Source organism: Aotus nancymaae, unplaced genomic scaffold (assembly GCF_030222135.1).
Source record: "Aotus nancymaae isolate 86718 unplaced genomic scaffold, 86718_ANA_hifiasm-v0.15.2.pri h1tg000092l, whole genome shotgun sequence".
NCBI lineage: Eukaryota > Metazoa > Chordata > Mammalia > Primates > Aotidae > Aotus > Aotus nancymaae.
Genome location: NW_026988507.1, coordinates 8,048,484 through 8,070,674, shown reverse-complemented (window position 1 = coordinate 8,070,674; position 22,191 = coordinate 8,048,484). Strand labels below are relative to the sequence as shown.

Below are 22,191 nucleotides of genomic sequence, written 5' to 3'. Positions count from 1 at the left end.
AAAGCATCATATTTAATGCTCAGTAAGTATGAACCATCAGAAAAAGCTTAGCTCCTTTAGTAACCTGATAATGTGTGGGGTAGGGTAAGGGACTTTATGGAAGAAGATAGAGCTTAAAACAGCCAGAGATTAGCTAAATGAGTCTTTTGCACATTTTTAAGCTAATGGGCTAATTAGCATCACTAGAAATTAGTAAAGCACAGAGAGAAAATAGAATTAAAACTCCTTATGTTAAAAACAGCAACAAATTGTTGAATTAAACATAGTAAGTTGAACTCACATATTTACCTTTGCTTCTTCACTAACCTCCACTAAATGAAAATGTGATGGCTAATTTTACACGTCAACTTGGCTGAACTAAGGAATACCTAGATAGCTGGTAAAACATTATTTATGTGTGTGCCTGTGAGGGTGTTTCTGAAAGAGGTTAGCATTTGAATCAGTAAAATGAGTAAGGAAAATTTCCTTCAGTAATGTAGGTGGCCATGATCCAATCCATTAAGGGCCCAAATTAAAAAAAAAATGTAGAGGAAAGGCAAATCCTATCTTTCTTTTCTCGAGCTGGGATATCCATCTTCTCCTGCTTTTAAACAGTGGAGCTCCCAATTCTCAGGTCTTCAGACTTGGACTGAATTGCACACTGGCTTTCCAGGTTCTCCAGCTTGCAGAGGGCAGATGGTGGCACTTCTCAGCCTCCATTATTGTGTGAGCTAATTCCCATAATAAATTTCCTCATGTAAACCTAGTGGTTCTGTTTCTTTGGAAAACTCTGATAAACATGGATAGTAAAAGAGGAAAGGCAAAAACCCACATGAACAAAGAAAACTGGGAAACAGATAAAAGCAGCAATAAAAATTTGAAAACTGGAAAGCAAATGAAGAAGTTATTATCCTATTCTCTGCCTAAATGTAAGCAGCAATGGGGAAATCCCATAAATAAGCTATCTGAATTTTTTAAATCCCGGGGAAATATCAGGAATTGAAACACAAGGTGCCACTGAAGGAAAGGGAACTGATAGGCTTAATGCATCAGAATTAGCTCAAAGTTCATATAAGATGCTGCTAGACCACAGCCAACCATTCAACTCCTCCTCCCCCTTCACCCCCCAACTCCCACACCTGCCCTCCACCCTTTGCCACCATACAACACCATTCCTCCACTATGGCAGAAGCCTGGAGTTTAACTGTTTAGAGAGTCTAACCAAAAAGACTCTGAATTTTGGTACACTGGGCTTCACAGAGAATGAGGAGTGTTCTACCAAAAAAAGGTGCAGGGTGGTTTAAGTGAAAGGCAATAGTCGGTTTCTCCTACCTAGATTCCACAATATGGCAGTCAGTTTCAAACCACATAACCAAGAGTTTCTTAGGAATCTGATCAGTTCCCACAAAAAAGATTTATACACACTGAGAGATTCAGGGGCTCCCAATATAACGGCACAAATAGATTACTATATTATACAGTCTATCTGGTGATAAATCCCACCTATGCATAAAACTTCCCATCAGCTTTTAGGTAGCTCAATATTAAATATGAGAAGATAGCCAATAATCATCAGTCATCAGAAATATTCAACCTAACATGAGGTTTCGACATGAGAGGTCGAAACAAAGAATAAAAGGAAACTGTGACTGAGCTAATACAAAATCATTAGTATCTGTGGAAAGATAAGTGCATTTTTGAAACAAGAACAAGATGCTATTAAAAAGGACATTCAGAGAACAACAACAACAAAAAACTATTCTTAGAAATTTAAAATATGAAAATGAATTAAAAACTCAACAGAGGCCAGGTGCAGTGACTCATGTCCGTAATCTCAGCACTTCGGGAGGCCAAGGCAGGCAGGTCACCTGAGGTCAGGCGTTCAAGACCACCTTGGCCAACATGGCAAAACTCCATCTCTACTAAAAATACAAAAATTAGCTGGGCATGGTGGCACATGCCTATAGTCCCAGCTACTTGGGAGGCTGTCAGGAGAACTGTTTAAACACAGGAGGCAGAGGTTGCAGTGAGCCAAGATCACACCATTGCACTCCAGCCTGGGCAACAAGAGAGTCACTCCATCTAGAAAAAAAAAAAAAAAAAGGTAAAAAGAAAGGAAAGTATTCAAGACAATTTCCCAGAAATAAAAGATCAAATGTCAAATGTCCAAATCAAAAGAGTTTATTAAGTACCCAGCACAATGAAAGAGAAAAGGCTCATACCCAGGTTTATCATGAAATTTTAGAACTCCAGGGAGAATTACCCAGCAGAATGAAGGCCTCCAGGAAGAAAAGACCTTAATGGTTTCCAGAAAGGCAGGCCATATACAAGAGTTCAAGTATCGGAGTTCCATCAGACATCTCAATAACAATATCACCATTTAGAAGAGAAAAGAACTATGTCTTCCAAATTTAAAGGGACTGTTGCTGTACAAATTGAAATCTATACCCAACCAAATTATCCAACAGGGGAACTCTAGGACAAACACATCTTTTAGATGTGCAAGATGTGACACTGATTGTTGCCCTTCAGTATCCTTCTTCTTTCTGTCCTCCTCCTTCTTTCTCTTCTTCTTCTCCTTCTCCTTCTCCTTTGCTTTCTGTAGTAAACATGACAAATTCTATGTGGACCCATGAATATCCAGAATATGCAAAAATTTTCCAATCTCCATTGCAGCTAGTTGTGTCCATGTGACTAAGCTCTGGACCAAAAGTATGTAAGTAGAAGTAATTGATGAAATTATTGATGGCACTCCCCAAAAGTTTTATTAAAGCTAAGAGCAGGCCCTTTCCCTTCCATTTTTTCCTCCATAGCTAAAAAGGAGATGGTAGATGGAACTAGAATGGCATTCTTATACCACTGATGGAAGCCATTTGTTAAGAATGACGAAGGAGCAGGCTAGAAGGAGTCCCTGATAATAACAGAACTTCCAAACCCGCTTTGACTACCTACATTTGTGTGAAAAAATAAGCTTTTTTCTCATTTAAAAGAAAATTATCAAATTTATCATATTTATATAAGTTTAAAGATGTGATCCCAGCTACTTAGGAGGCTGAGGTGGGAGGATCGCTTGAGCCAGGGAGGCAGGGGTTGCAGTGAGTCAAGATCGCACCACTGCACTGCACTCCAGGCTGGGTGACAGAGTGAGATACCATCTCAAAAAAAAAAATCATTTTTCCTCATCTGTGGCATAAAGCCATATTGCTTATAATGTGAAGAGCTGTTGACATCTTTCCTACCCATAAACATGACCATATGACCATCACTTATTCATGTTTTCATGCACCCAAGTGCATAAAAAGGCAGTAAGTATATTTCTTAGAATACACCATTAAAAGATTTTATATCTACCTGGTTTTTTAATATAAGAAAATTAATATATTATTTTTCCTGTCCCTACATATCTCATTTTTTTAATTGTACTTTAAGTTCTGGGGAACATGTGCAGATCTCACAGGATTGTTGCATAGGTACACACATGCCATGGTGTTTTGCTGTCTCCATCCCCCCATCACCTACATCAGGCATTTCTCTCAATGTTATCCCTCCCCAACCTCCCTGCCCTCTGCTGTCCCTCCCCTACTCCCCACCCCCCAGCAGACCCCAGTGTGTGATATTCCCCTCCCTGTGCCCATGTGTTCTCATTGTTCAACACCCACCTATGAGTGAGAACATGGGGTGTTTGGTTTTCTGTTCTTGTGTCAGTTTGCTGAGAATGACGGTTTCCAGATTCATCCATGTCCCTGCAAAGGACATGAACTCATCCTTTTTTATGGCTGCATAGTATTCCATGGTGTGTATGTGCCACATTTTCTTTATCTAGTCTATCACTGATGGGCCTTTGGGTTGGTTCCAAGTCTTTGCTATGATGGGCCTTTGGGTTGGTTCCAAGTCTTTGCTATTGTGAATAGTGCTGCAGTAAGCATACATGTGCATGTGTCTTTACAGTAGAATGATTTATAATCCTTTGGGTATATATCCAGTAATGGGATGCTGGGTCAAATGGTATCTCTGGTTGAAGATCCTTGAGGAATCCCCACACTGCCTTCCACAACGGTTGAACACATGGACACAGGGAGGGGAACATCACACATCAGGGCCTGTCAGGGGGTGGGGGCCTAGGGAAGGGATAGCATTCGGAGAAATACCTAATGTAGACGACGAGTTGATGCGTGCAGCAAACCACCATGGCACATGTATACCTACGTAACAAACCTGCACGTTCTGTACATGTATCCCAGAACTTAAAGTATATTAAAAAATAGAATTTTTCCTCACCTTTCTTGCCTGTCCCTTGCTTTTACTTTAGATTTCAGTACAGATATGATTTCCTCTGGGAAGCATTTATTATGCCTCAAGAGCAGCTTGACTTCTCTGTGTGGCTATGGCCTCCTGTGCTTATCTGTATCAAAGCACGACTTGTAATTATTATTTACCCATATCCCAGTTTCTCAACAGTGGCACCGACATTCTGGATAATTCTTAGTTGTAAGGGACTGTCCATCTTACCAAACGTTTAGCAGCATTCCTGGCCTCTACCAACTAGATGCCATTAGTACTCATCCTCTTCCTTGCTCCTACCTGTATAGTTGTGTTTGTGACAATCATGTCTCCATATTGTCTTATGTCCTCTGGGGGCCAAAATTGCCTCCGAGTGAGAACCACTGACCTAGAATAATGTACTATCATTTACCTGACCATTTCCCTACCTCTGGACATTTAGGTTGTTCCCATTTTTATTACAGATTTGAGATTAATGTATGTGCATGAATCATCAATGATTCCAAAAAGTGAACTAAGAGGGTATGTAAATCATAATGCCTTACATTTCCATCTGTAGTTCCTGCATAGATTTGCCATAACTTTTCAGTATTGAGGAAATTTAATTTCCTCACATTAAAAAGTAAAAGCTCCATTCATTACAATTTTTAAAAAACTAAACTCTTCTGGTTTATTTTGCTACCAATGAGGATGGGCATCTTTTGAAGCATTTTACTTAATGCCTTTATTTTTTTAAACGGCTAGAGTTCAAATTCTTCCAAACTCACAAAAAAATCCTAACACTTCTCAATTAAAATTCAAACTTTAGTGTCTACTATGTACAGTACTGTGATCAGGGTACTAGGCGATAGACACTACACTAAAAACAGAAATGATGTCTGCTTTCAGAGTTTACATTCTAGAGAGGCACAGTCCAGTATGATAGCAACGAGCTACAAGTGGTCACTGAACACTTGAACTGTGGCAAGTTCAAATCGAGAAGTGTACTGTATGTGAAAAATATGCGACTGGTATGGGGAAAAATATGAAATACCTAACTTTATATTAGCATGTCCAGATAATATTTTGGATATACTGGGTTAAATAAAACATGTCAGTGAAATTAATTTTGAATACACTTTTTTTATATATATTAAAAATTTCTTTTAACCAGTTGTGGTTCTCTTAATATAATTTAAATGTTAAAGAACAGTGGGCAAAGTACAGGCACATTTTGTGGTCAATTTTTGTTAATTCTATCTATCTATCTATCTATCTATCTATCTATCTATCTATAAGGACACAGGATCTCACTCTGTTGCCCAGGCTGGAGTGCAGTGGCATGATCACAGCTCGTTGCAGCCTCAAACTCCTTGGCTTAAGCAATCCTCCAACCCCAGCCTCCGGAGTAGCTGGGATTACAGGTGCAAACCACCACACCCAGCTCATTTAAAACAATCTTTTATAGAGATGGGGGTCTCCCCTTGCTGCCCAGGCTAGTCTCAAACTCCTAGCCTCAAGCAATCTTCCAGCCTCGCCCTCCTAAAGTGCTTGGGATTATAGGCATGAGCCACCACATCCAGACCACGAATAATTTTTAAACTTAATTGTTCAAAATATTAAAACTATACATATGGAAAAGAACCTTGAAATAACATTTATCAGACACACCAGTTTCACAAAATCAGGCATTGCTACCTGCTAGGTTGGTGCAAAAGTAACTGCGGTTTTTGCCATTAAATGTTAAAATGGCAAAAAAAAACACAGTAACTTTTGCACCAACCTAACATTAGTATGTATCAAACTGTAGAAAATTTATTTTAATTTAAAAAAAAACATTTATTTTGATGCTTACACTACAGTTTTATTCCTAAAATAACGTTCCTTAAGTTAAATCACATTTAAGCAAAAACCGAGAAAGTAGTTCATTTCTACTTCCCCTATCAAGTTAAAACTCATTTACTTACAATTTTGTACTTCAGAAATCTGTGTACTAATCTCTATTTAAGGACACTACTACATAATAATCACAGCTATGAAGATGAATGAGGTGGATCTAATGTATTAAGATGTCATAGATTATGTAAAAAAAAAAAAAAAAGGCAAGTTGTAGAACAGTGCATAAAGCAGAAACCATTTTACAGTCACATCTGTGCATTCCTGTATGTACACATATGCATAGCACAAGACTGGGAAGAAAGATACCAAATGTTTTTAGTTGTAGGTGGAGAGGAAGCTCTTTCATATTAAACATTATATACTTTTAACCCTTCCGTATTTTTTGCTTCAATTAGGACAATTTTTAATTTACAAAAAAAATTTAATTAAAAACATGACAAAGATTGCCAATAAATACATCTTTCATCTCAAGGAACTTTTAAACTCTCCCCAGAAGCCATCAACACCTCCACAATCTTTTAAAACCCTTTTTATAATTGTGACAAAAAATTGTATAGGCTGGGCGCAGTGGCTCACACCTATAATCCCAGTACTTTGGGAGGCTGAGGCAGGTGGATCACAAGGTCGAGATCAAGACCATCCTGGTCAACATAGTAAAACCCCATCTCTACTAAAAATACAAAAATTAGCTGGGCATAGTGGTGTACGCCTGTAGTCCCAGCTACTCAGGAGGCTGAAGCTGGAGAATTGCTTGAACCTAGGAGGTGAAGGTCACAGTGAGCCGAGATCACGTCATTGCACTCCAGCCTGGGCAACAAGAGTGAAACTCCATCTCAGAAAAAAAAAAAAAAAAAAAAATTGTATAAAAATTAAAACATACAAAACTGAAAACTGTTATTGTAACATTACGGAAACTTATTTTTAAATTTCCTTCAGTCCGCGATTCTCATCTAAATTAGCTTTTTTCTTTTTTTTTTGGAGACAGGGTCTGGCTTTGTAGTCCAAGTTGGAGTGCAGTGGCATGATCTCAGCTCTCTGCAACCTCCACCTCTTGGGTTCAAGCGATTCTCCTCCCTCAGCCTCCCAAGGAGCTGGGAGCACAGGCGTGTGCCACCACACCAGGCTAATTTTTATATTTTTTGCACAGAGGGGAGGTCTCACTATGATGCCCAGGCTGGTTTCGATCTCCAAGGCTCAAACGATCTTCCCACCTCAAACCTCTCAAAGTCCTGGGATTACAGGTTTGAGCCACCTTGCCTGGCCTTACACAAGACTTTTAAAAGCAAAACTAGGTTCCTGCCACAGAAAAGGGTGCTCTTCTCTAGATCTGAAATTTGATCTGCCTGAAAATTATAGGAAACACTTGGGTCAGTAAAACAACATATGGTCTGTTGCCCACCTAACAGCTATCTTCCAAACTCCCTACACACACCTGCCCCACCAACTTCACTCAGAACCTGGAAGTTGTTCTCCTTTTTCTGAGCAGCCATTCATCAAGGGGAGGTCATTTTTAATTTCAAGGGCAAATCTTCATGGTCTGAGCCAATGTAGGAGCTTTATTCCCTTTGAAAAGTGATTGCTTTAAAGATAATACACATTGCTATGGCCATGAGGGCAAGTGAATAGAGCCAGGTGAACCCTTCCTGTTATAAAAAAGAAAAAAAAAGATATATTTCAGCCCCAAGTCATCCACCACCCAGAACCTTTGCAGTCATTTTGGAGCTGTGTAAGGGGGAACATCAGACTCACTTGGTAAGAATGACAATGGAAATGCAGAGGGCACCCAGGTTCTTGATGACACTTCAGCTGCTGAATTAGTCAATTCAGAAACTGCCCTCCACCTAGACTCCTGGTTCTCAAGCACCTCAATCGCAAATATTCTACAACTGTTGTTGATTGCTAAAATAATCCAGACACATCATTTGAGGAAATAATTTATTGAGTAGATGTTTATTTAGTAACAGCAACACATAGTTTCTCAGGAAGAGGATGAACTGAAAACTCCTCTAAGGCAGAACAAAGCAACTTTCCATTATTCTTAGTTTAGATCAGAATCTATAATTTTATATTCTCCTGTAGTAACTGTCAAAATACACAAAATACTTGAAGGAAAATATTCACATTACACCAAAACCTTTTAAGATAAAGAGCAGTGTATAAGTAGTATTCTCTATATATCACAGTATACCATGATGCCTTCCTGCAGTTTTAGAACTATTATTACTCAAAATATTAATACATTTATGCAAAAGGATTGGGAAAATTGAAATACCTGCAAACTTTTCCAGTTTCTGACTTCAGGAACAGGTGCAAACCACCATATCCATCATAGATCTTCTGTTATAGCATCCATCAAAAACCACTGGTCCAGCTCTCAAATATTGATGACCATGCATGTGATGCATGCACGCTCTGCTAATTTTTGAACCGATAACATATTGTACAGCAATGCTCAGTCCTGGATTATTTTTGCCTGACAAAAATAATATTCTAATAGTCCCTAAAGAGATTTGATACAAAGGTTGAAGATGGCAATTTTTTACAGTCAAAGTCAAATTCCTTTATGAGACAGGGTCTCACTCTGTCGCCCAGGCTGGAATGCAATGGTGCAATCTTGGCTCACTGTAGCCTCAAACTCTTGGGCTCAAGCAATCCTCCTGCCTCAACTTCCTGTGTAGCTAGGACCACAGGCACACGTCACCACACCTGGCTATTTTTTTAATTTTTTTGTAGAGACAGGGTGTCACTTTGTCGCCTAGACTGGTCTCAAACTTCTGGGCTAAAGCGATCCTCCTGCCTCGGCCTCCCAAAGTGCTGGGATTACATGCGTGAGCCACCACACCCAGACAATTTACTTTTTAATAGTATATACATTATTGCATTATCTTCACAATTTTTTACAAGAGGTTGCTATAGTGTGCTATGCGTATGAATATTTAGATCCTGTATATCAACTAAATATAATCAAGCTCCACATCAGTTCTTCAGTTTGATATTTAAAGGTTTGACCAGGGACCCTCCAAATGGTATGCACAGTATTCATGGTGAGAGAAATTTTCATTTCTACTTTTTCTTACCTTTTCAAAGGCTTTTGTTGGAAAACTGAGTTTACAGTAAAGTCTAATGAAATAGTACCATTAAACATTTGAAATTATTGGTAGAAATGAGGCAATAATAAATATTTTCTATTTAAAAGTTTGACATTGATTTGCAATCAATTTTAAACTGTTACATCTAATATGCTATTGTTTTTCTCATGATTCTTAAATTGCTAAATATTTGAATAACATCATTTTAGTTTTTTAAAAAAAGAATTTTCTTGTATGATTTCTAGACTTCTGTCTTAAGTTTATATAATTTATCTTTTAAAACCCAGTTTCATGTTTAATGAATTAAGAAACAACATCAGAACAGTTTAGCCAGACTTTAATAGGCAAAACAGGGTTGCTTTGGCAATGTATAAAAGAATAACTGTTATAATACAAATCATTATTTAATCTACTTTTATTAAATATTAAAATGCAATAAGGCAATTATTATTTTAAGACATCTGAAATTGCATTTAATAAATGGGTAATTGGCCCCACACCTGACATATTGCACCCCTACTTTTCTTCTCTACTCTAAGGAACCAGAAAATTTATTTTAAAAAACAAATCAGTGGTCTTTCTAAAAACATCTCAAAGAAGTTCTGATTATTACTAAGGTATTACTTAAATACAAACGTCTAAAAAATAAGACAATGAATAATATCTTTTAGGTATTTCTGCTGTCTTTTGTTCTCTTAAATCTACTCAGAATGGTTCAACTGAAATTATTCCGACTGAGGAATAAACAGGTATCATTTGTTGTTTAATTTGCCATCCAAGGCTGGGCCATGATTCGCAAACCTGGCGTTTCATCAGTATCATCTGGGAAAACTGCTACAATACATCCTGGGCCCCCTTCAGCACTAATGAAGCAGTCCCCTCCACTTCTAACCTCGGCTAGGGAATATGTGGTTAGTCTTGCAGTCTAACACTTGGGATGGCTAAAAGGATAAAGTTAAAAAGGAAGACACTTGTGTTTCCACAGGACCTAGCTCACAAACTGGGATCCAGAAAAAAAAAAAAAAAACTGTTGAATTGGCACTAAATGATCAGTGAATAGGTGACTGGGAAACAACTCTAGTACCAACAAACCAAATACAGCAGGCCCTGCTGCCCCATTCCATGAAAGTCAGCACCTTTCCCGACCCCAGAGGGCCTAGGCAAGCAACAGTGATGGAGCATGAGGGCTACAACTCAAAAAGTAAATGTTTCCGCACCATTTCTCTACTTCTCAATTTTCCACACAATCATTCCATCTTTTCTCTTACTCTGCCCTTTGCCATTCCCATTCTTATTTCTCTCTTTCCTCTCCCCTTTTCTCACTTCCTCTCTTTTCCTTCTTTTTTGATTTAGTTACATCATTCTTTTCTTCTCTACTTTCTCTTCCCGAAAAACTCTTCCTTATGTAAAATAAACAAATTCATACTAGAGATATGTATGTCAGAAAATATTCAGCCTGAGTAAACTGAATGCTCTGTACAGAAAACAACAGAGCAAAACAGAACTTCAACAGTAACATTGGTGTGGCATAATGTAAGCCATGCAGAATGCTTCCAAATCCATTATCTCTTCTGAGTCTTACCTTTCGAGGTTCGAACGGTATACACTGATTGTACTTAAAAACCCTAAGGCACAGAGAAGCTTAAATAACATGCCCGAGTTACTAACTAAGAAGAGAATCCAGATCTGGTTCACAATCTGGTCTTCTTTTCACTATACCAATAACGTCTGACTGGAGGCAAGATAAGAGAGCAATGAGGAAGCACTAATATCATTTCAGGGCCTTATAACCCTTATCTATTATGAACTACTCTTCATAAGAAAAGTATACATTTTCTCAAAGTGTAAATCACAATATATATTCTTAAAGGTTTCCCAAGTTCTTTTCTACTTCATAAAAACGAAGTTTGACTGCACTTTAAAGGCATCTCACTTTGGTAATACTGTAGCCCAGAGATAGTTCTGAGGTCAGAATTAATACATAGACTCAAATAATAAATCATGTAATTTATATGAACTGCATAGGTACACTATGTTTTATGAAAGACCATTTGTATGAAAATAGAATATATTCTCTAAGTTTTCCATCTATAATTTAATCTCTCATCAACTCCAAGAACTTTATTTCTTTAGAATTCAAAAGAAGAGTTAGCTTATCTAAAGAGAAATTCAGAAAATTCATTTAAAAATTATTATAGATATTTTTTGATATCTTTAATTTTAGGTAGAAACAGTACCTAAGAGAAAGCTTTTGCTATAGTTCAATTTATGGTAAAATGATCAATTAGGTCAGGTCTAAATAAACCAGCTGAAGAACCTTCCAACTGATCCACAATGTAGTGTGTGTCTCAGTGTAAATAAGCCACAACACAAGTGAGACCATAGCATATGGTCCAGTTGGATTAAACTATGACCACGCTCTACACAGTCCCAATCAATTAGAGCCCATGAGGCTGAGATTCCCCATTCACTGAGGAAATTAAATCTTAAAGAACTTACTAATATACATTCATATCTTGTCAATAACCCCAAATGCTTTCTCTAATACTATATTTCAAAATTGCATTTATAATCCACCAACTGTGCCAAGAATTGTGGCATCCTAACTTCAACTTTCAAGTTGGCAAAATACTTTCCAGTGGTTCCCAAAGTAGCTAACATCTAAGTCATCTGAGGTAATTGTTAAAAACAAAATCATCATGTGACTTATATTCTCTGCCCTGATTCTAACCAACCAACTAGAAGATGGCGTATTTGAGATAATCAGGGAAATCTGCTTGAGGACTGGCTACGAGATGAAGCCAAAGGACTGTGTGATATCATGGTACCTACCCAAAGTGTTCATAGCAGTGAAATAACACGATGTCTGGGATTGTCTTTACGATACTTAAGCAAAGAAAAAAGCGACAGATGAAGCAAGCATGGGGTTATTAGGGTTAAGTGTCAGATCTGGAAGTTGAATACCAATGCACTAGTTTTGTATAATTTTTAAATCTCTTCACTAAAAATTTTTTTTGCAGACTCCATCCTAGACACAGCATGCCAGAGTCTCCAAAGGCCTAAGCTTAGGAATCTATTCTTAAGCTCCCAACACAAATCTTATATAGTCAGACAGGCAATGATCCTATTTGGGGACCATTAGAAATGATCTAATACATACCCTTCCAAACTTCAAGTTTTTGGTATTCTCATTTTCTATTCAGTAAGCTCAATTTCAACACAGTTCACAGTTTCTTATATCCACCATGGGATTCTGCCAAGGAACTACAACTTGTGTTCTCTAAATCCATCTGTTCTAAGAATGCTAGGCAGGTTATCAACATTTAATGCATCTTGCTTAAACTTTCCTCTCTCAATTTGTCCCTGACTGAACTGCAGAAGATAGAACAACTGTACTAACCATCTGTTTGCATATTCCATGTCTCCACAGAGGTCACAGTGTCTTCACAAAGCTAACTGCCACAATTTTCACAGGTGATATTTTTTCTTCATGATTTTCCATTTTCTACTTGAGCATTAAAATATTAGAGAGAAAAAGGAGATAACCATAAAGCAGTTGGTAAAATAAAAAATAAAACCCCAGCACAGTATATGATAAGTATTCAGAATCTCATGGTCAAGAATGCCAAAAGAAGCAGTATTTTTCTCATCTTCAGGATTTAAAAAAATTAACTATCTTAAATGATATTCAAAAAAGGAAAATATGCATATGAACTCAATTAAAACCACATTTTCTATAGCTGGATATAAAAATCTTAATCCAAATCATCCACCAAAGTTGTTTAACGTACTTAAAGTAAGGCTCTAGACATTTGCTTCTTCAAAAGTATCTTGCAAAGCTATTATGAGGTAGAAGAAAACTAAATGGACCACATTTTTGAACTTCATTGTAACTGAAATTACTACTCACAGGAAATATACAGCTTATGCATTTTGGTCCATCACATTTTCCACCATCATGAGTATACTCTTAAGGTTCTCATCTTACGATGAGCATAATAATTTTGCTTCCAGAATGCCCAGTAAAGCTGACATTTTCCATTTAAAGTGATAAAAAAAAATTTCTGCAAATATCTACTTAACAATCTTAAATTTGAGTTTTGCAAGACAGTTTAATGCATACAAAACGAAACACTACATTTCTCTCTCTCTCTCACTCTCTCTCTTTCTCATACACACAGATTAAAACTCCAAAGTTTTCACTATTTTTCCTCTGTCTAACACAGCTCAATTTTTAACATGCAGCTTACTTATAATCTAAAAAGAATTTTAAACATGATTGTCATAAAAATATTTTAAAACAGAGATGAAATGTATAAAGGCACACATAGATTGTCAATGGTTACATCGGTTACATCACATTTCTTTAGAAACAGAACTGTTTCTGCTCCTGTAAACAAACTTTTTTCTCACACATTTAAAGTGAGGTTAGTGCTGACATAAAATTATTGCTCTACTCACAGTCTGAGTGTTTGCACTGTTTGAGGTACATTTTCTCCATCTACACAATCCTACCACTCTTACTTGAGAGTATGAGTCAACAGAAGTCTGCAGGTTAAAACCATACTGGAATGATAGTAACATTACAAAACATCAGAGATCAAAAATGTTTCTTTGTTGGAATCCAAGATATTAACTTATTCTTCATTACCTGAAAATACTGCTTATTTAACTTCTTTAGGAAAAAAAATTATTCTGGAGATGAATAATTCCTTCCTGAATACTTCATCCAAGATGATTCCTTCACACTTATCCTCTGATTCTTTTTTGTTTACATCCCTTTGATTTAGCAGTCACTAAGAATCACTTTTCCTTTGGTGATCTGGCATAACGATCTCTTACGCTTTTTGCCAGTTGTTTGATAAATATTTTGTAAATTTTTCCACAGTATGTATGCACTGTTTTTTGTAGTTCCAGTTCTAAAGGTTTTAACAAGGAACGGATGTTGTCATCTTCAAAAGAACACTAGAGAAAAGAAAATTTAAAAAAATAAAAAACAAATTTAAAAGGCAAAGGTACATATATAAATTCAATTATTTTCCAAACTTCTTCAGTTTAATATGAACAATGTCCATTTAATGTCTCACAGAAATTAGATGTTTAACAAATATTTTTAATAAATTAAACATAACTATTATCTCCCATTAAAGAAAGACAGTTGTGGTAACTCTGGAGGAATCCTGGAGAACTATATGCAAGGGCAGAGAAGACTACAAGATACTGGTTAAGAAGACAACCAAAAGCCCTACAGGTATCTGGGTGAAACTAACAGAAGCTGAAATGGCTAAAAGAAGAGCTTTACCACACATGACACCTGCATCCCACCTTTCAAAAACCACTCTGGCAATAACAGTGCTGAGGCTGGACTGGAAGGAAATGAGGTAGAGGCATACGGTGGGAGGAATTAAAGATGATAACGTAGTTCAGCACTTCCCACAGAACCCTAACTGCAGAGAAGGATCTCAACGGTAAACAAATTTGAGAACTGTTAAATATTAGGGACTTTTCATGTGGATTCAGACTGGCACAGGAAAAAAGTCTAAAAAGTAAAACAGAAAATAAATCTGTTGAGTGTTGTTTGACCTGTTCGCCCCAAAATATGTTTTTGGCCAGAGTCCTTCTTTTACTATAAAATATATTAATATCAAGAAATATATTTTGGAAAGGGCTGTGGTAATAAAGTGGAAACAATCTGTAATCTTTGTTTTTTCAACCAGGTATTCTGTGATTTAGTATTTTCAACTAGATGTTGTATTTTCAATTAGAAAGACAGATGAGGCTTAAAAATAGAACAATTTATATGGAAGTTGAAGTTAGTGAAAAATGCAAAATCACAAAAGAAATTCAGAACTGGAAGCCTGTGAGGTTATCCCTGAGGTTCACAAGCACACTGAGGGAGAGGAAATGAAAGCACCACCCCCAGCACAATTAGTGAGTCTGCAGGAAGCTGCAGTTAATCTATGGAAAAGAGGATGAACCTAGATGCTTGTTTATAACATGGGTTTTGTCACTGTAGAGATGCAAAGAGATCCTAAACTTTGGTATCTTTTGAGCAAGAAAAAACGTAAGCATTAACTGCATAAAACCATCACCTTTGGAATTATTTTTAAAAATCGATCACACATACGCAAGATAAATGTCTAAAATTGTTTGGAAGATAAAATTTTTAAAAAGAGGAGGGGAAACTTAGCCAGGAACAATGCAATGAAAGTAACAATAGCACACAGAGTGCTTGCTACACCCAGGCACCATTCTAAGAGTTGTATATATATTAACACATTTAAGCCTCACAATAAGTTTATAATATTGGTAATATTATCCCCATCTGACAATAAAACAACTAAGGCAGGGAGAGAGGATTTTCTCACAGTTATAAATCCAGTAAGTGGCTAAGCCAGGATTTTGTCCCAGCAGCCTAGGTCCAAAAGTCCATGCACTTAATTAACCACCAGACAGCTACTTATCCAAACATTAAGCAAACAAAACCATGCCAAGTCAGTTCAAAAATCCTGTTGAAGAATGAAACTCAATGAATGGTGGAAATCTGGGCAAAGTGCTGTACTGTAAATAGATACACAAATCTGTTTGGGGTTAAATGACAAATCTGTTCACGGTTAAAAGTGTAGCCAGGTTGAAGAAGGTAAACTTCATCAAGTGATACTGTCTTGAACTCCTGACCTCAGGCGATCCGCCCACCTTGGCTTCCAAAGTGCTTGGATTACAGGCGTGAGCCCGGCCAAGTGATACTGTCAAGAAACATTTCAATGTGTACAAAAAAACACTTGAACACTGGTTGAGAGGTGGAAAATAATGGGAAGCCCAAACTACTGTGATCATTATTTTTACTATATGACAGTAAGAAAAAAACATGAAGGCATTTAAGAATAGAGGAAGACTACTGATTTCCAGGAGTGTGTAGTGCTTGAGATTCAGTTTATTTTCATGTGATTTAAATCCCAGTGTTTGTGGCTAAAAAAATTTTTCTTCTTCACTGAAAAAACAAAAACAAAAAAAGGCTCTTTTCCATTTTCTGAAATAAAAACAGTGTTTCATGAGCTAGACCTCTTTCTGCCCATAATATGACAAACACAATTTGACATTTATGGGAGAAGACAAACTTCCAAAATTTCCACCTATATTAAATATAGCCTAAAAACAATGCATTCTGCCATTCACATAGTCTGCAGTGCCTGCATATTTGTGCAGTATATAACCTACATCTAGGTGTCCCTTTCCCGGAGGCCACACGTGCCTTACCTGACTCCAGACCTCTTTTCATACTATATACTATGCACTATGCCTGACTTGTCTTTACCTTTTCTTCTCTGCCTGGTTCTCATCATCCTTAAAGCTTAGTTCAAATGTCAGCTCCTCTGAGAAGACTTTCAATATACAGTTAATTATTCACTCTTTTCACCAGCACAGGACCCAGTATACTAATTTTTAGGAAGCTCATGATTTATACTGTCAGTTGAACAACAGGAAATAGTGAGGCTGGGATGACCATAATTAGGCAATTTGAGGCAATTTCAAAGAATAGTGTATCTTGGAAAATATAGCAGAATGACAGTTCAATTCAACAAATCCTAAGTGTTAACTATATGCAAGGCAGTACTATGGAAGGAAAACATTGAAGACTGCTTTATGCAAATATAAGCAAGGTGTAAAGTAAATCAAAGTTAACACAGAAACATCAAGAAATAATTCAGAAAATGCATGATGCCAAAAATACCTTATAGAGTCATAAAATGTTTTGTTCCTATTTTGAATTTGCAATTTTTAAAGAATATTTTTATTCACTCAACAACTATTATTTAATAAATATGCATGGACTATAAAAACAGATTTGCTGGTAGGACATAGCCATGAATTCACACTTTAAAGATGGTTCACATCCTTTATAATTCATACTGTTCACTGCATTCCATTGCTATGACTAAGCTTCTGTCTGAAACTTGCATAAATATCCTTGTCTGAATACAATTCTTTTAAAAATTACACTTCTCACTGAATTATAGATAAGGAAAGATAAAAACACTAAGCAGGAGCACCATAAAAGACTGATTAACTTCATTAAGTTGAAAAATGAATAGATGTAAGCTGTAGTTAACACAGACCCAAAACAAACACAAAAGATAATTAATCATCTGAAATCCTTTTAAAAATAAGATTTCTTTTTAAAAAATCAAGTGTAATTAATCAACTTAAAACTCTTACTCAGATTTTTAAAGGTACACACTTATAAACCAAAGAAAAGATCAAATAAACCTAGGGAAATTTAATTCTCTAATAGTTTTTTTTTAAGGCTCAAAGGAAACAAAAGAATTGCATTTTTATAGGAATGCATTTCTTTTCTATCCTGCAAAGTCTCAGAACCCCACAAGCACTTTTCTTCATTTTTATCACCTTCTGACAGCCCATAATAAAGCATTATTAAAATACAGTATTAATTTCTGAAGGCATACAAGGCCTGCTACATTAAAATGAACGTCAACACTAAATTTTATAATTCTTCAGTGAGTATAGTCATACCATGATAAACTGATTATTTAGAAGCTGTATCTGTCAAGTTTATAGGACAGGAAACTTAGCTAATAATACACTGAAACTGTAGCCTACAATGCTGTTAGAATTTTATCTACCACCAAGTTTAAGAAACAGTTTTCTGGGAAAAAACTTCAATTCCTTTTCATGGCAGATCATCACCTTAACACCGTACACCATCTCCACATCCACTTCATCTTGGCCCCTGCTGACTTTCAACCGTCACTCCAGTCACACTGAAAAGATGGATGCCTGACCTCTCCATGAATCTTTTCACAGCCTCTGAACCTTTTTCTCAGGCAGTTCTCAGTCCAGACTGTCCCCATACACCTGGCAAACTCTTATTCATTCTTCAAAGCCCACTTCAAAAGCCTTCTCTTCAAGGAGGCCTTCCCTGGCCCTTCGAGGCAAAACTGAGACACTCTTTCACAGTTCCAGTACACACTGTTTCACCATGGATTATAGTGAAGTGTTTTTATTCTCACTGCTATCAATGAGGCTATACTAGACCAGAGGATTTCAGTCACTATCAAATAATGAAAACCTAATAAAGAGGGGTCATCAGCTCTTCTCCTGACTCCCACATTTAAACCAAAGTAGCACTCCTATTATTTGCTTTGTTTCTACCCATATCGTATTAAACAGTCTAGCAGGACAGTGTATCTACAAGAGAGTTAAGTGGTCACATGTATTAATACTTCTTCCTTAGTAGCAGTGAATTCGCTAACATGGATAGTGATACGGCTTGCTAAGTAACAGCATAAATCCAAACCTCCCCAGGATTTGCCCCAAGTCTTGGTCCTTAACATTCACAGAGATCTGGTTCATATATCCATCTAGAGGTATATGAAGTATTAATCATCTCCCCCATCAATCCACCTTAATTACATAAAAGGGGACTAGTAAGAACAAGAAGAAAAGAGAGGAGAACAGGCAATCGGGGGATGGGGGCGAGAGGAGCAGTATAAATTTTTTCCAAACACATTATAAAGCGAATGCTTAAAAGATGAAACTTCATTTACAAAAGCAACAAGAAGACAATACTTAAGCATAAACTTAAGTTATATTCAAAATCTATAGGGAAAAAAAATATAAAACAAGGGTATCCAATCTTTTGGCTTCCCTGGGTCATATGGGAAGAACTGTCTTAGGCCACAGAAAAATACACTAAAGATAATGAGCTAAGAAAAAAAAAATCACAAAAAAGTCATAATGTTTTAAGAAACTTTACCAACTTGTGTTGGGCCACATTCAAAGTTGTCCTGGGCTACATGCAGCCCACTGGCCACAAGTTGGACAGGCTTGCTATAAAACATTCCTAAAAGACAAATGTAAAGACAGCCCTTGATCTTGGTTAGTGTGTCTCAACGCCATCAAAACGTTAGCAGTCCCTAAGTTAATATATGAAGCTAATACACTCCCAATAAAAATACCAACAAGTTTTGTTTTGTTTTGTTTTGTTTTTTTGAGACAGAGTTTTGCTCTTGTCGCCCAGGCTGTACTGCAATGGCACAATCTTGGCTCACTGCAACCTCCACCTGCCAGGTTCAAGAGAGTCTCCTGCCTCAGCCTCCTGAGGAGCTGGGATTACAGGCACACGCCATGACACCCGGCTCATTTCTGCATTTTTAGTAAAGACAGGGTTTCACCACATTGGCCAGGCTGGTCTCGAACTCCTGACTTCAAGTGATCCTCCCACCTCAGACTCCCAAGGTGCTGGGATTACAGGCATGAGCCACCATGCCTGGCCTAAAAATACCAACAAGTTTTTTAATTTTTTAATGGAGTTAAAAAAGTTGATACTTATGGAAAAATAAATATACAATAGCTATGAAAACACTGAAAAAAACAGGATATAAAGAGGGAGTAACCATCAGATATTAAAACATAGCAAAAAACCTTTATAATTAAAATAGTGTGGTATTAGTGTACAAATGAACAGACCAATGGAACTAAACAGAAAAGTCAAAATTACAAAATCTTTTGGCTAAAGATAGCCTTGTATTTTATTTTCTTTTATTTTTTAGAGACAAGGTCTCACTATGTTGCCTAGGCTGGTCTCTAACTGCTGGGCTCAAGGAGTTGCCTGAGCTGGTCTTGAATTCCTGGGCTTACCCACCTTGGCCTTCCAAAGTGCTAGGATTACAGATGTGAGCCACTGCACCCAGCCAAATATAAATTTTTAAGTAAATGCTGTTTACCATTTTGTGGTTTTACCACAAAAAAAGTATAGTCATTTGGAAAAGAGTCAAATAACATCTATTCCTCACCCAATACAAGAGAGTAAATTCCAAACAGAGCAAAGGCCTGAATGTAATAAATGAAACAGCATATGGGTGAATTCTCTTATAACCTGTTCTGTAACCCAAGTGTAGATTAGAGAAGGCTTTCTGATTATGACTTAAAAAAAAGAAAAAAAAAAAAAAGAGTGTTAAGCCAGGTGTGGTGGGTTACCCCTGTAGTCCTAGCACTTTGGAAGGCGAAGATAGGACACTTGAGCCCAGAAATTCAAGACCAGACTGAGCAACATGGCAAAACCTCATCTGTACAAGAAATACCAAAATTAACCAAGCATGGTGGCATGCACCTGTAGTCCCAGCTATGTGGGAGGATCAATTGAACCCAGAAGGTCGAGGCTGCACTGAGCTGTGATAGCACTACTGCACTCCAGCCTGGGTGACAGAGTATGATTCTGCCTCAAAAAAAAAAAAAAATGGTGAGGCCAGGCCTGATGGCTCATGTCTACAATCTCAGCACTTGGGAAGGCTGATGCTGGTAGATTGCTTGAGCCCCAAAATTCAAGACCAGCCTGAGCAACAGAGCAAACTCTCCATCTCCATAAAAAATATAAAAGTTAGCTGGGTGCGGTGGCGCATGCCTATAGTACCAGCTACTTGGGAGGCTGAGGTGGGAGGATTGCTTGAGTCCAGGGGGGTAGAGGTTGCAATGAGCCATGATTGTGCCATTGCACTCCAACCTGGGTGACAGAGCAAGATCCAGTCATTTAAAAAAAAAAAAAAAAAAGCCAGGCACAGTGGCTCACATCTGTAATCCCAGCACTTTGGGAGTCTGAGGCGGGCAGATTACGAGGTCAGGAGTTCCACACCAGCTTGACCAACATGGTGAAACCCTGACTCTACTAAAAATACAAAAAAAAATTAGCCAGGTATGGTGGCACATGCCTGTAATCCCAGCTACTTGGGAGTCTGAGGCAGGAGAACTGTTTGAACCCAGGAGGCAGAGGTTGCAGTGAGCTGAGATCATGCCACTGCACTCCAGTCTTGGCAAAAGAGTGAGACGCTGTCTCAAAAAAATAAATAAAGGTTGATAAACTTATTACATGAAAAAATGATACAAACTGAATGGCATCAAATACCATAAAGTCAAATTGGTAGAAAATATTCACAATATGTATCAAAGGAAAAGTCCTAAGATTCCTAATGTACAAATAACTTTTAACAAAGGGAGGAGAGGGTGAGAAAGACCAAACATCCTCATGGTAATGATGGTTGTACAATTCTGCAAACATGCTAAAAGCCACTGAATTATATATTTGAAATGGGTGAAGTTTATGGTATATAAATTATGTTTCATTAGTCTTTTTGGGTTGTTTTGTTTTTTTTGAGATGGAGTCTCGCTCTGTTGCCAGGCTAGAATGCAGTGGAGCGATCTCGGCTCACTGAAACCTCCACCTTCTGGGTTCAAGCAATTCTACCACCTCAGCTTCCTGAGTAGTTGGGACTACAGGTGTGCGCCACCACACCCAGCTGATTTTTGTACTTTTTGTAGAGACAGGGTTTCACCATGTTGGCCAGGATGGTCTCAATCTCTTGACCTCATGATCTGCCAGCCTCGGCTTCCCAAAGTCATTAGTTATTTTTTTAAAAACCTATAGAAGAATAGATGAAAGATTTAGAAGACAAGTCACCCCCGCCAAAGATATAAAAATAGTTCATAAATACATAATAATAAACTTCATTCATAAGAGAAATGCAAATAAAAACTGCACTAAGATTCCACTTCTCACCCATCAGAATGACAAAATTTTAAAAGCTTGATAATATACTCTGTTGATGAGAATGTAGGGAACAGACTGTCTCATGAATCGCTGGCAGGAATACAAACAATCCCTATGGAGGAACACAGTAATACTTTCAATCCGATAATCCCAATTCTAGGAATTTACTCTGAAGATTCACCTTCCAACAATACAAATATATGAATGACACAGCTAGTGTACATTGCTGCAGTATTTATAATTCAAACTATTGGAAACCAACAAAATGTCTAAACATCAAGAATGACTGAATAAACTCTGGTACACACATACATAAAATAGGGTACCATATAGTTGTTGTTTTTTTAAGAGGAAAATATCTCCAGAATGTTTTAAGTATAAAAAGCAAAGAATAAATGAAGA

The 22,191-nt window shown here is 37.2% G+C and overlaps 1 protein-coding gene across 4 annotated transcripts in view; it reads right to left on the bottom strand.

The window, feature by feature from the left end:
* Positions 1-8,059: 8,059 nt before the first annotated feature.
* The window catches only part of GXYLT1 (glucoside xylosyltransferase 1), a 56,077-nt gene continuing 41,945 nt past the window's right edge, over positions 8,060-22,191 (bottom strand). For 2 of the 4 annotated variants that reach the window (XM_012465632.3, XM_012465633.3), the window contains one exon: positions 12,847-14,192. In XM_012465632.3, coding sequence (XP_012321055.1) covers positions 14,031-14,192 — 162 coding nt within the window. In that variant the 3' untranslated portion in view covers positions 12,847-14,030. Of the gene's footprint in view, positions 12,733-12,846; positions 14,193-22,191 lie in introns of those variants that run through there. The other 2 variants (XR_001109476.3, XR_001109477.3) reach the window with 2 other exon arrangements.